Here is a 15,272-nt window from a genome sequence, read left to right as displayed (position 1 = left end):
ATTTACCTTGGAAAGTTAGCTTTCATAATTGGACATTTTCCTCCGTAGTTACAGCGATGGTTCACCCTCACTTGTGCCCGGACTGCCTCCGTCACGGTGCGGGGAGCTCGCAGGAGAAGAGCCTCTCTGTAGAGCAGTCTTCTTGAAGTGTCTCCCTCCAGCTGATTCACAGTCGGGAGCATCTCCATATTTTCATGGATAAATGTCGTTTTTCGCCCACAAAAAAGCTGCCTCCCCTTGCTTCAGTATGGTGCCCGATTCTACCGTCATGTAGGCTTGAACAGCCTCACCGAGTTGGTTATGATATTATTATTTATCAATTCAGTTACTATCATCCGTTTCTTCTTTCCAGCACTGTTTATTTAAACTCACTTTTACTATTTCGAAAGGTTGGGGAAAAACCCGACATGTCGATCTGTAGCTTCATGCTAATGCTAGAAAACCGGAAGTGTGTGGGCCGGGTTTATATGTGGTTCCTGACAATCAGCACGCCCTCTAGTGGTTGGGAGACTCACAACAAAAATTTAAAAAAGCCCAGAACAGCTCGTATATCAGTCAAAATTAGGGATGTCCGATAATGGCTTTTTGCCAATATCCGATATTGACCAAACCCTTAATTACCGATACCAATATCAACCGATACTGATATATACAGTCGTGGATTAACACATTATTATGCCTAATTTGGACAACCAGGTATGGTGAAGATAAAGTCATTTTTTTAAAAAATGAATAAAATAAAATAAGATAAATAAATTAAAAACATTTTCTTGAATAAAAAACAAAGTAAAACAATATAAAAACAGTTACATAGAAACTAGTAATTAATGGAAATGAGTAAAATTAACTGTTAAAGGTTAGTACTATTAGTGGACCAGCAGCACGCACAATCACGTGTGCTTACGGACTGTATCCCTTGCAGACTGTATTGATATATAATGTAGGAACCAGAATATTAATAACAGAAAGAAACAACCCTTTTGTGTGAATGAGTGTGAATGGGGGAGGGATGTTTTTTGGGTTGGTGCACTAATTGTAAGTGTATCTTGTGTTTTTTATGTTGATTTAATAAAAAAATTTAAAAAACACAGATACCGATAATTTAAAAAAACGATACCGATAATTTCCGATATTACATTTTAAAGCATTTATCGGCCGATAATATCGGCAGACCGATATTATCGGCCGATAAATGTTTTTTTAATTTTTTCTCTAGTCAAAATACTCGTAAGTGGAGGTAAAACTAAACATTCTTTTATATTGAAATAACAAAAAACTGCAGCAGCGTTTATGTATAAAACATTTTAATTATTTTACAATGAGGGAGTACACAATATCTTCAAGTGTTTGCTAAAAAACGTAGCCAGCACCGGGTACTCGTACACGCACGCACGCACGCACGCACGCACACACACACACACACACACACACACACACACACACACACACACACACACACACACACACACACACACACACACACACACACACACACACACACACACGCACACACACACTGATACTCTCACAAAACAACAAAATGAACTGTATATAACATCTTCTGAATGCATAATACACATCTGCTAAAGGGAACATATTCACAGGTCTCTGGCACAGAACTCTCCCTCCTTCTGTGTCTTATACATTTTCATATCGACTCATCTCTACAAACGTCGACCTAAAGTCTACTTAAGTACTTAAAGCTGTGTGGGATTACAAACATGAACTCACAGTTCTTGTCATGGGGGCATGGAAAGGGTTGAAAAGTGACTCTGTATTTGGCAGGAATAAAGATTTGACAAGCACCAATAATGCACAGGAGGCGACGATATCAGCATCCTCCATCATCATCATCTTGTGCTTTTGTGTCCTTAGTTCAATCTCTGTGCAACAACTCCACAACAACCATGATCTCTCCATCGCTACATCCAACAAGAAAGCATTGATTATTACTAGATGATACAATATACAATCTCTACTCTTTTTTTTTTTTTTTTTATGAAAATACATTTTCCAAAAGGCACATTGTTTTAGCATACACAGATACAAGGTCAATGGTACCACTGGAAGTCAAGGACTTCAGACAAGGACTATTATTAGGCCCACAGTGAAAAGACAAAAAAAAAAAAAAAGACAAAAAAAATATTTTACTGCAGGGATAATGCTGCAGAATAATTGGAATTTTATGAGAATTAAGTCAGAATATTCAGAGGAAAAACAATACTAGCTTTGTGGAAAAAATAGGCTGATATTATTCAGAAAATAAAGTTGTAATAATACAAGAAAAAATACATCTGTAATATTATTAGGAAAAGGTGGAGATTTTATGTGAAATACATTTGTGAAATTGCACGGGGGAAAGCATAATTTATAGAAAAATATTTTGATCGTATGAAAATTTAAAATTTTAAATCCTATGATTTTTTTAAATCAGAATTTTTTTCCTGATAACTTTTTAATCAGTATTTTCACACCATTTACCTCAGTATGCTAAAACTTTGTTTTTCGAGAAGTTTTTACGACCTTTTGTTGACAAACTTTTCTCTCGTAGTTACGACAAATTCTCAAAAACGGAACTTTTTTCCAATGATTTTACAACATTTTAAAAATGTTTCTTATAATGCGAACGCCTTTCTTGCACATGTTGCAACGTTTTCCCCGTAACTTATCCTCACAGAATCTTACAATTCCTCACTTCTGTGTCAGAATTGTAAACCTTTTTTCTTGAGAATTTTAATTACAGTTTCAACTTTTTTTCTTATTCTTTCAAACACTTTTTTCCTCAGTATTGTATAACTTTTAAATCTGATTTTTCTAACTATTTTCGTTACAGTTTTCTTCCGATGATTTTTTACAACCTTTTGTTGACAAACTTTTTTCTCGTAATAGTAACAAATCAAAATGATATAACTTTTTGATCAGAATGATCTACTTTTCCCCCAGAATTTTAAATCATTTTGTCCACAGAATAAAAAAAAAGGTTTCTTATAATTTAACCACCGTTTCCACTTTTATTGTTACAACTTTTTTCCCCCTCATACTATTAACAGTTTTTCCTTAGAATTATATGACTTATTTAAACATAATCTTCCACTTTTTCTTCAGAATTTTCAGATTATTATTATTTTTTTTTTTACCTCAGAACCTCATACATTTTTTTCACAATTTTGACCCTTTTTTCTCCACACATATTTTTTCTCAGACATGTAAAAAAAAAAAAAAGCTTTCCTAATTTCACTGTTTTGTTGTCTTTTCAGCATGGCCCTCACACTCACACATTGAAGTGCACATTGAATGATTTTTCGGGAAGTCTAACCATACAATGATTTGAATTTGCTGGGTCCATTCCGACAGGGAGGTTCTGTGCAAGAGAGTCATTATTATGGTTGAACTCAGTTAGCCAACAGACTAAAAACAAAGTCGAACGCTACAAACAGTCACGTGCTCATCACTGACAAGAATGTAAACTGTCAATGACCACACAAAAACAGCTTTTTTTTTTTTGTTTGTTTCATCTCCGTGTTTTTCTTTGCCCTCCTGCAGTGTTTGAAGAGAGTGCAGTTAGGAGGTCATCAAAAAAAAGAGTTGGTCGCCATTAAATGCACCACGGAGTCCAAAAAGAAAAACCACCTGGTTGTCTTCAAAAAAAAAAAAAAAGAAAGAAAATTGAAAAACCCTGCCTGCCCTTAAAAAGAAAAGCGCACGATGGTCATATTGCTGTGTCTGAATGGAAGTAACACTGTTGGAGCCGAGCACCGAGAGGCCGGCGGATTCACGCCGGAAGCTGCCATTGGTTGAAATATTCTTAAAATCGCTCCTCTCTCGGTGACGCCCACTCAACCAACACAAAGTCAACACTCGCTAGAAAAGAAAAGATATCAACGCGCTTCAAAGCTTCTGGTGACCGACGAGAAGCTGCCAAGGGACGTTACCAGTGTGTGGTTTGGACATTGGGGGCCATGACAGAGGCTTCACTGGCAGGTGGTGGTGTTGGTGGTGGTAGTGGTGGTGGTGGGAGGAGGGGGGCGGCCCCAGAGGATGCACAGGGGTCTCTCCTTGTGCGCCTCCTGCTGGTTGGAAGTGTTTTTTTGGCGTGTCACTTGCGTTTGCGAGCGGTCGGGTGGGATGAGGAGCTGAAGAAGAGGGAGGAATGTTTTTTTTGGGGAGGGGGCGACCTGAGTAGGGTCTGGACATGGTGTGGGGGTGGAGAGAGTAGGGAGGGGGGTCTCACCAAGGCACAGAACAGAGCAGGAGAGTCACCCAATGGGAGAGAGTCTCTCTTGATATAGTAATCTATACACACACTCATTGGCCACTACATTAGGTACACCTACTAATGAGAGCGACTTTACAGAGATAATAATTCATTGCAACCGAGGGGATGAAGAAGGCTGTAATTAAAGGGAAACTCGCGCAAAAAGATATTATGCAATAAAAAAAAGTCATACATATCCGTGAGTAAAAATTTAGTACTATGAGAGATTAAAAAACGTGCGATATTATGCACAAAAAAAGTCATAATTTTGCAGAAAAAAAATTATACTACGACAAATAATTACGATCACGTTGTGGTATTTCAAAAAAAATGTAATCATTTTCCGAGAGTAAGGTTGTAATATTTTGAGAAAAAACGGTGCTATAAAAATGTGACAAAATATTATGAGCGCAAGAAAAAGTAATAATTTCTGAGAAAAAAAAAGTTGTACTGTATAATGAGGGGGAAAAAAACTACTTGCAATATTATGCACAAAAAGTCATAATTTCTAATAGTATCATGACACAATTTTACGAGCACCGTATGGTATTTCCGGAAAAAAAAAAGTCATAATTTTGCAGAAAAAAATTATACCACGACAAATAATTACAATCACGTTGTGGTATTTCACGAAGAATGTAATCATTTTCCGAGAGTAAGGTTGTAATATTTTGAGAAAAAAACGGTGCAATAAAAATGTGACAAAATATTATGAGCGCAAGAAAAAGTCATGATTTTCTGAGAAAAAAAAAGTTGTACTGTATAATGAGGGGGAAAAAACCAACAACTTGCAATATTATGCACAAAAAGTCATCATTTTACAGGAAAAAATTGTATTATGACTAAATCTTATGAGCACCGTATGGTATTTCAGGAAAAAAAAAAGTCTTAATTTTGCAAGAATGAAGCTGTATTATTGCGTTAAAAAAAACTTGATATATTAAGGAAACATTTCATACTTTTATAAAAATAAAAAAAATCTATAAAAATGTATGAATTTTTCGTGAATAATTTATTGGCTGAAAAAAAAAATCTTAATATTGAGTATATAAATGTCAAAACCTTCCAAGAATCAAGCTGTAGTATTACGAGAAAAAGCCTATTTTTCAAAAGAAAAAAAAAAGAAAAATTAATTGTAATGACACAAAAATTTTAAATGTTTAATTATGAGAAACATTTTAAATAACACCGGATTTCCCCCCTATAGCCTTACAAAAAATAAGGCTTAAAATCATAAGAGAAAACAGGGGGATAACGATGAAGAGGTTGTCGGACTGCTCTCATCTAGCTAAATAGGTAACCATAATAATAGAAAGTTGTACGCTCGGAGACAACCACTATGTATCCCACGGGGCATCATCCAATTGTTTATGATGCTAACAGCATTATTATCTCTGTAAAGGCGTTTACATTGGACTTTTTTGTGCAATCATACACATATATATATATATATATATATATATATATATATATATATATATATATATATATATATATATATATATATATATATATATATATACACATATATATATATTTATATATGTACATATATTTTTATATATATATATTTATACACATATATATAAGTGTATATACACACACACACATATATTTATATATATACATATATATATATTGTATATACAGACACAAAATAAGTATGTATGTACACACAACAACATATATACACTCACTTTTTTGTCTTTAAAAGACAACATGTAAGAAAACAGAATACAAAATGTAATGCGAGAAATAGACGACACTGGCGATTAGAGCTTCTTTTTGTATGTTTGATATCTTTTGAGTCTTTTTTTTGGTAAGGCCCGACGTGACGAAGCGGCGCCTTTTTTTTTTGCAAAGTGTTGCTGCAGAAAGCTTGCGAAGATAGAAAAGAAAGCGACAGAAGCGCCTCCTCCGTCAATAGTGACTATCGTCCGTAACCTTAAAAGGAAGGTCATAGAAAGCGAGGCGGACCACGGACACAAGATCGTGATCGGTCTGCAGGTGAACATGATTAGTTTTGCTACCAGAGAGATTTTTAAAAGTTGGACACCCTCAGCTTTGATTTGTTAATCAGGTTATGTCACACACTCAGGGTGAACACATGGACAGGGCTGCAGCAGAATAAATGCCAATTCTGGACACATTTTGTACCCATGTTTGCTTTTTTTTTTTTTTTTGGAGAAAAAAGGGGGTATCCAGAACCATCGAAACACTCGGAGGAAGCCCCCGTCCTCCTGTGTGTTTTGCTACATCGCTTCGCTACTGAGGAATAGAGTTCAAAAGTTTGTCTTTTACTTTGCCGTAGTAGTCCGTCCGCAATATAGCGTGTTCTCGTGTAGTGGTCAGTAGTGTGGAGTAGTGGCGAGGCAATCATCCGAATAAAAATCTACGGACAGTCTTCTCTGCTGCAGCTCTCTCACTCGTTTGGCCTGTTGTCAGCCAGAACATTGGCTTTGTTGGGATATAAAAATAGATGCCGTTGATGATTTTTGACGTGGAGTACTATTCACTTACGTATATACAATATATAAACATTCACACTTATGTCCAATTCGGATTTTTTCGTTAAAATCCGATCTTTTCATGTAGTCTTTTACATTACCAAAAAAATATGGAGATTACGGAAATCAGATACTGTACATCGGAATTGAACAGCAACGTAAACATAGCAAATGAGAGCATTAACCTATCTAAGGCTAGATCACACTGCCCAATTCAAAGTTTTTATGAAATCAGATCTTTTTATGTAATTGTTCACATAAAAAAATAAAATAAATGGAGATTACTGAAACCAGATACAGTTCACATCGTAATTAACCTGCAGTGTGAATATAGGAAAAGAGAGGATTACCCTATTTTAGGCTACGTTCACACAGAAGAGCATGATGCCCAATTCGAATTTTGTGTCGAATCCGATCTTTTTACGTAGCCGTTTACAATACCAACAAAAATATGAAACTTATATGTATAAAAATAACACATTTTTATAACACTGCGGGTTATAATGCCCAATCATAATTTTTGGTTAAATCCGATCTTTTCTTGTGGCCTTCACATTACCCCCAAAAATATGCGACTTCCATGTATGGCTAATGCGAGCGGACTGCATCCGTGAACTGATGAGCGAGGCACAAAACACGTCGTCACGAAGTAAAAACGGCACCGATTTGTGTTGTGGCGTACATCGGATTTGAAAAAATCTGAATAGGACTGTTCTAATTGACATTTAAAAAATCTGAAAAAACTCGGAATTGATCTGCAGTGAGAACATAGCCATGTGGAAAAATACTTAGCTTGATGAAGCTAACTTTAGCATTCACACCACAGGATATTAAGCACAATTCAGTTATTTTTGTTGAATCCGATCTTTTTATGAAGTTGAAAAATATGCGACTTCTATGAATGTCTAATGTGAACGGAATGCGTCCGTGAACTGACGAGCGAGGCACAAAACACGTCGTCACATGCGAAGCACTGTGTTTACCGAAGTAAACACGGAACCGATTCGCGTTGTGGCGTACGTCGGGTTTGAAAAAATATGAATAGAACTGTTCTAACTGACACTAAAAAAAATCAGATACAGGCAAAAAAAACTTGGAATTGATCTGCAGTGTGAACATAGCCGTGTGGAAAATTACTTAGCTTGATGAAGCTAACTTTAGCATTCGCACCACAGGACATTAAGCACAATTCAGTTATTTTTGTTGAATCCGATCTTTTTATGAAGTTGAAAAATATGCGACTTCTATGAATGTCTAATGTGAACGGAATGCGTCTGTGAACTGACGAGCGAGGCACAAAACACGTCGTCACATGCGAAGCACTGTGTATACCGAAGTAAACACGGAACCGATTCGCGTTGTGGCGTACGTCGGGTTTGAAAAAAATATGTATAGAACTGTGGTAATTGACATTAAAAAAATCCGATACAGGCAAAAAAAACTCTGAATTGATCTGCAGTGTGAACATAGCCGTGTGGAAAATTACTTTAGCTTTCGCTTAGCCTAGCTCGATGAAGCTAACTTTAGCATTCACATTACAGGATGTTAAGCACAATTCAGTTTTTTTTGGTCGAATCCGATGTTTTTATGAAGTTGAAAAATATGCGACTTCTATGAATGTCTAATGTGAACGGAATGCGTCCGTGAACTGACAAAACAATGATGTTACACGAGTGGCCTCGCGCATTCATGTTAAGGTCTAAGTCGGATTTGAAAACATCTGAATTGTACTGAAAATGTCACATGTGGGCAAAAAAATCGGAATTGACCTGCAGTGTGAACATAGCCGTGTTTCAGCTTAGTTAAGCTAGCTTTCTCAACCTGAACATGAATACTATAATAAGAGGCAATAAATTCATTGTTTCTGTTATAACTTCCGCCGTGAATAAGAAAAATACAATTTCTTAAGGATATATTTGAAGACGCTCGTGTTTTATGTTATCTTTGGCAGAACCAGGCTAACTGGTTCCCCTTCTCTCTGATTCAGAGCGAAACATTTCCCGGTTCCAGCGTGGGAACAGTATTGATCTTCTCACGCCGGTGTGACTTATTGCCTCAAGTCGGCTTGTACTTTGAGGTCTTGAAGTTGTCTACGACAGAAGCAAACACGGGTGATTTGCATATTTTCTAGCCTAGTCTGCGTGTTATTGCCTAATGGACCAGACATGCAGATTTTGTTATGCTGTTTTTAAACCTGTCGGGAACTGGGTGACATTTTTTTTTTTTACACACAAACACACACACACACACACACACACTCTCAGGTCCTGATTAACAAGATAAAGCTATCCATCTCACCACAGAAGTCCCCCACTGCTCTCCCAGAGCCTGCAGCTACGCCGGCTTAAGGGGGAAGGTTGGATTTGTGGGCGGGGCAGGGCGTGACAGAAGGGGCGTGTTCGGACAGGATACAACAGGGTGAGGTAGGGTCAGTGGAATAAGGAAGGGATGTATGAAAGGCTTGAGTGGCGTTTCAGCAAAACGGTGTTCTGGGGCACCGCCTTGGTGGACTGCTCCGATGTAGGAAGTGGGCGGCGCTGGAGACTGCAAACAGTCACGGTGGCTACGGCGGTGGTCCGGGTGGGGGCGAGTGAAGAAGCGGGTTCATCTGGCCATGGGATTCTAACAGTGGTGTGGCTGCAGTCTGTGGGAATGTGAGGCCGTGTAGCTGGTGTCGCTGGAGCTGCTCTGGAGGCTGTAGTGGTCCTCCTCTTCCTCCTCCTCCTCCTCCTCCTCCTCCTCCTCTTCTTCTACTTCAGGGTCGCTGATGCTGCCCACGCTGTCTGCCTCGCCAGGCGTTAAATCCATACCTTCGATATCCACCTCTGCGAAAAGAAAGAAATGGAAACTTAAATTTTGTCCAAACAGTGGCCAAGAATTAATCAATGATACAATTCTACACATTGAGTCTATTAGAGTGCTAAAACTGCCATTTAGAGATGTCCGATAATATCGGACTGCCAATATTATCGGCCGGTAAATGCTTTAAAATGTAATATCGGAAATTATCGGTATCGGTTTCAAAAAGTAAAATTTATGACTTTTTAAAACGCATCTGTACGGAGTGGTACACGGACGTAGGGAGAAGTACAGAGCGCCAAGGCTCTGCCTTTGCGTGCCGGCCCAATCACATAATATCTACAACTTTTCACACACACAAGTGAATGCAATGCATACTTGGTCAACAGCCATACAGGTCACACTGAGGGTGTCCGTATAAACAACTTTAACACTGTTACAAATATGCGCCACACTGTGAACCCACACCAAACAAGAATGACAAACACATTTCGGGAGAACATCCGCACCGTAACACAACATAAAGACAACAGAACAAATACCCAGAAACCCTTGCAGCACTAACTCTTCCGGGACGCTACAATATACACCCCCCGCTACCATCTACCCCCCACACCTCAACCCCTGCCCACCTCAACCTCCTCATGCTCTCTCAGGGAGAGCATGTCCCAAATTCCAAGCTGCTGTTTTGAGGCCTGTTAAAAAAAATAATGCACTTTGTGACTTCAATAATAAATATGGCAGTGCCATGTTGGCATTTTTGTCCATAACTTGCGTTGATTTATTTTGGAAAACCTTGTTACATTGTTTAATGCATCCAGCGGGGCATCACAACAAAATTAGGCATAATAATGTGTTAATTCCACAACTGCATATATCGGTATCGGTTGATATCGGAATCGGTAATTAAGAGTCGGACAATATCGGAATATCGGATATTGGCAAAAAAAAGCCATTATCGGACATTTCTACTACCAATAGTTAATCTATTGTCAATATATCAGTGTGCAGCTTTTTAAACACCACTAAAAGCTTTTCTTATTGAGGAAGTTACATTTTGTGTTTCGTTGTTTGTTTTCATTGCTGCTATTTTAACTGTTTTTTTTTTAATGTTAAAAGGCAATTTTTTTTTTTGCAATTTGCTTTTCCTTTCTTTTTAAACGGACAAGATTTTAATAGTCATTTTAATTTTTGTAACAGCCGAATGAGCAGCACAGTTACAGTATAAATAACTATTTATGAATGAATTAGTCTTCTTTGTAGTTTGTAAGCACATGCCTAAAATAACTTAAGATGCATTTTGAAGTCGATGGGAAAATTTGAGTCATTAAATGCGTGTACGCTTTATTATCCGATTAGTCGATCAATCGTTAAGATAATCGTTGACTAATCGACTATTTAAATAATTGTTAGTTGCAGCCCTTACTTCTTCACTTCCAACCTTAGGACTAACTTGACTTTACACTGACGCTGTAAAAAATCGTCAAAGGTGTGTGCCAAGGCGGGACCCAGCTGTTTTTTAAAGGAACAATCCTTAAGACGTTGTTACCACCTGCAAAATGCCAGTAAGAAATCTCCTGCAGCAAGTAGCTTAAGAGTAAAGCCAGATTTCATTACACAGTGTGTGAGGTGTTAACCTATTGACCAGTGCCATCACCTGAGGACCAGGCTGAGGATAATCATCAAGTCAATAAGATCACTGCGATGTCAAGAGGTTAGAGGTCAGCGGACAGCAAAGAGGAATGCAACTACGGAGTTGGAGCGAACAGTGATGGCATCAAGGCCTGACCGACATATGGAGAGGCCATCGGGCGCAGCTCATTTTGGTCGGATGAGCACTCCAGTCAGCTGTCACGCTGGCAGATATCTGAAAACGCAGCCCGAGTCAGCCTACCTTGTTCAGAGTCGGTGGAGATGGTGGAGCCCATGCTGTCGGTGCGGATGCGCTCCACGCTTCCTGACACCGAGAGCTGCTCGAGGCGGCGTTTGAGGTAGCGGTGCTCTCTTTGCAGCTGCTCCTTCGTGTTTAAAGCCTTTTTGTCTTGCTCCTCCAGCTTCTGCACAACGACACACACAAAAGCAGGCCATCAAAATGTGTCGGATCCAAACAGAAAATGCAAAAAGATAGAAATCATGTACAGAAGGTGACATCAACCAAAACAAAGCGGATGGCATGTCTGCTACTCTCTCCACAAACTGGTAAACTCAGTTTAGGACAGGGGCTATTCATGGAGGTGTGGGCGAATGACACCGTATCGGCCCCCGAGTTCAGTTTAAGTTCGGGAGACAAACATTTTTGCAGTAAATTCCTAAAAACACTACAGTGTTCCTGTTGTATAGAGCAGTGGTCCCCGACCTTTTTGTAACGGCGGACCGGTCAGCGGTTGAAAATTTGTCCCACGGACCGGGGGTGGGGGGGATTTTTTTTTTTTTTTTTGTCATAAAAAAATACAATCATGTGTGCTTACGGACTGTATTCCTGCATACTGTATTGATCTATATTGATATATAATGTAGGAACCAGAAATATTAATAACAGAAAGAAACAACCCTTTTGAGTGTGAATGAGTGTAAATGGGTGAGGGAGGTTTTTTGGGTTGGTGCACTAATTGTAAGGGTATCTTGTGTTTTTTATGTTGATTTAATAGATAAATAAATTATATATATATATATATATATATATATATATATATATATATATATATATATATATATATATATATATATATATATATATATATATATATATATATATATATATATATTTTTTTTTTTAATTATTTTTTTTTAAATTTCTTGTGCGGTACCAATCGATCCACGGACCAGTACCGGGCCGCAGCCCGGTGGTTGGGGACCACTGGTATAGAGGACCTTGGACCATTGTAAACACATTGGCATATCCTTGCATTGACATTTTAGCCTTGCTAACAAACAGAGAATACTGACGCCAAACTTGTGACTTAGATCAGTGTTTTTCAACCTTTTTTGAGGCAAGGCCCATTTTTTTCATTGAAAACTACAGAGGCACACCACCAGCAGAAAACGTTTAAAAAATGATACTCCACCAGGTCGTCGTGCCGTATTTTGAGTTTGTTGGTGTTTTCCTGTGCTTTAGTTCTTGTCTTGCGCTGTTATTTTGGTGGCCCTTCCTGTTTTGTTGGTGTTTTCCTTATGCAAATATATTTTATTGAATTTTACAGTTATAATTGTTGGTGTTTTCCTGTAGCAGTTTCATGTCTTCCTTTGAGCGCTATTCCCCGCACCTGCTTTGTATTAGCAAGCAAAGCTATTTAAGTTGTTACGATCCTTCTTTGTGTGGACATTGTTGATTGTCATGTCATGTACGGATGTACTTTGTGGACGCCGTAAGTTTTTGCTGTCGTCCAGCATTCTGTGTCTGTTTACTTTGTAGCCAGTTCAGTTTTACTTTCGTTTTGCATAGCCATTGCCTTTTCCTTTCCCTTTTGTTCATTTTTGGTTTAAGCATTACATACTTTTTTACCTGCACCCTGCCTCCCGCTGTGCTCTGCATATTGGGATCACAACAAACCATCCTCGTCTCAACCGACACATTCCGACTTTTACTAAGCAATTAACTACCTGCTGCCACCTACTGACATGGAGTATTACGTGGTTACCCTGCCGAGTTCTACCGAGCACAGACACTAAGTAACGGCACATTATTTGCAGATTCTAATTATTGATTTGCAAAAAAAATTTTTGGAACCAATTAGGTGAAGTTGCATAATTTCCCACGGCACACCAGACAATATCAGTGTGTCGCAGCACAGGGGTTGAAAAACACTGACTAAGATAACTGAGGCGTTCCTCAAGACACCCCTTTAAGTCCTCTACTTTTTTTTTGCTGTGGCATGTTTACTTCAGATGCAGTCATTAGTAATTTGTTCAACTTCTTTAGTTATACTAGTGCTGTTCCCTCAAGGTTTTATTCTGGGTCTTGGTGTTTAGTTAAAAAAAAACTTGAGAGGGACACACATATTTGCAGCAGCAGATAAAATGCTGTTATAAAGATACCGTATTTTTCAGACTATAAGTCACAGTTTTTTTCATAGTTTGGCCGGGGGTGCGACTTATACTCAGGAGCGACTTATGTGTGAAATGATTAACACATTACCGTAAAATATCAAATAACATTATTTAGCTCATTCCCGTAAGAGACTAGACGAATAAGATTTCATGGGATTTAGAGATTAGGAGTGACAGATTGTTTGGTAAATGTATAGCATGTTTTATATGTTATAGTTATTTGAATGACTCTTACCATAATATGTTACATTAACATACCACGCACGTTCTCAGTTGGTTATTTATGCGTCATATAACATACACTTATTCAGCCTGTTGTTCACTATTCTTTATTTATTTTAAATTGCCTTTCAAATGTCTATTCTTGGTGTTGGGTTTTATCAAATAAATTTCCCCAAAAAATGCGACTTATACTCCAGTGCGACTTATATATGTTTTTTCCTTCTTTATTGTGCATTTTCGGCAGGTGCGACTTATACTCCGGTGCGACTTATACTCCGAAAAATACGGTACTCTGACTTGTTTTTTTGCAAAAGGTCCTTAAAAAAAACAGAAGGCTCCTGTAAATAAACCAAAATAGAGGTAGAGGATGCTGGTTCTCTGGAATATACAAAATAAGACAAATAGTGGTGGGAAGTCCGGCCCCTCTGTCCTTAGCTTTCTGTAACTGCGTTCCCCCCAAAACTTAGTTAAATATCCCTGATTTAGGATGGTGACAGATAATGTGACAAATATGAGGTCTATTTTTGTAGTAACTACTCTAAACATGCATGTGCACTGACTAAAACTGAAGCTTCATCAAACCGGTTCGGTTTTCAGGTCAACCCAGCCAAGTAAGAAAGGAAAGTACAGGTTTCGACATTTCAATAAGGAAGTGGCCCAAATGACCAGGCGTAAATAAACTATGCTTTGACTCCGTGTGGGAATGGATCTTGTTTGTATTTGAACGTTTCCAGTGGTGAGTCAAAGAGAAGTCTTGTACTTTTCAGGCCAGGCGATTTTGCGACAATAACCAGGATGTGACTTCTGAGCAGAGACGGCACGCACAATAAACTTTAAATGAAGCGTGACGACGACCACATGGTAACTCACTGCTGGTAAACAGAATGATGGGAAAAGTGCGATTCCAGCTTCAACAAAAAACAAAACAATGGTCCTTGCAACAGATTAAATCCTGCAGACTAAAGACATACAACTCAAAGTATAATGCAGCCATCACTCTTCCTAACTGTGAGTATGGGCGTCTTAGGGTATTATTCTTTTGCACAAAGCTACTTACAGTGACAGCAGCCTTAATTATGTCAGACCATGACACATTTTTCACAAAACAACACATACCAACAAAACATCATACCCAATGAGAGGGAAGGAATGGGTTAACCGAACCTACGTCTAAATCAGTGGTTCTTAACCTTGTTGGAGGTACCGAACCCCACCAGTTTCATATGCACATTCACCGAACCCTTCTTTAGTGAAAAATAAAATGATGTTTTTTTTTCAAATTCAAGACAAAGTTATATGTTTTTGGTAACACTTTAGTATGGGGAACATATTCTAAGTAACAAAGACTTAATTTAGAGTTTTTTGGACACTAGGGGAACATATTCTAAGTAACAAAGACTTAATTTAGAGTTATTTGGTTAGGGTTAGGGTTAGAGGGTTAG

The 15,272-nt window shown here is 38.1% G+C and overlaps 2 protein-coding genes across 2 annotated transcripts in view; both read right to left on the bottom strand.

Moving 5' to 3' along the window:
* LOC133633601 (aerolysin-like protein) overlaps positions 1-463 on the bottom strand; it is a 47,832-nt gene extending 47,369 nt beyond the window's left edge. Inside the window, exon 1 of the mRNA XM_062026175.1 lies at positions 7-463. The gene's annotated coding sequence lies outside the window, so the exon portion shown is untranslated. The remainder of the gene's footprint in view (positions 1-6) is intronic.
* A 5,348-nt stretch (positions 464-5,811) lies between these two features.
* mxd4 (MAX dimerization protein 4) overlaps positions 5,812-15,272 on the bottom strand; it is a 72,602-nt gene continuing 63,141 nt past the window's right edge. The window contains exons 5-6 of the mRNA XM_062026174.1: positions 11,456-11,618; positions 5,812-9,587 (exon numbers count right to left, since the gene is read on the bottom strand). Coding sequence (XP_061882158.1) covers positions 9,385-9,587; positions 11,456-11,618 — 366 coding nt within the window. The 3' untranslated portion in view covers positions 5,812-9,384. The remainder of the gene's footprint in view (positions 9,588-11,455; positions 11,619-15,272) is intronic.

Source organism: Entelurus aequoreus, linkage group LG18, assembly GCF_033978785.1.
Source record: "Entelurus aequoreus isolate RoL-2023_Sb linkage group LG18, RoL_Eaeq_v1.1, whole genome shotgun sequence".
NCBI classification, from domain to species: domain Eukaryota; kingdom Metazoa; phylum Chordata; class Actinopteri; order Syngnathiformes; family Syngnathidae; genus Entelurus; species Entelurus aequoreus.
This window is presented reverse-complemented; position numbering and strand designations above follow the sequence as displayed.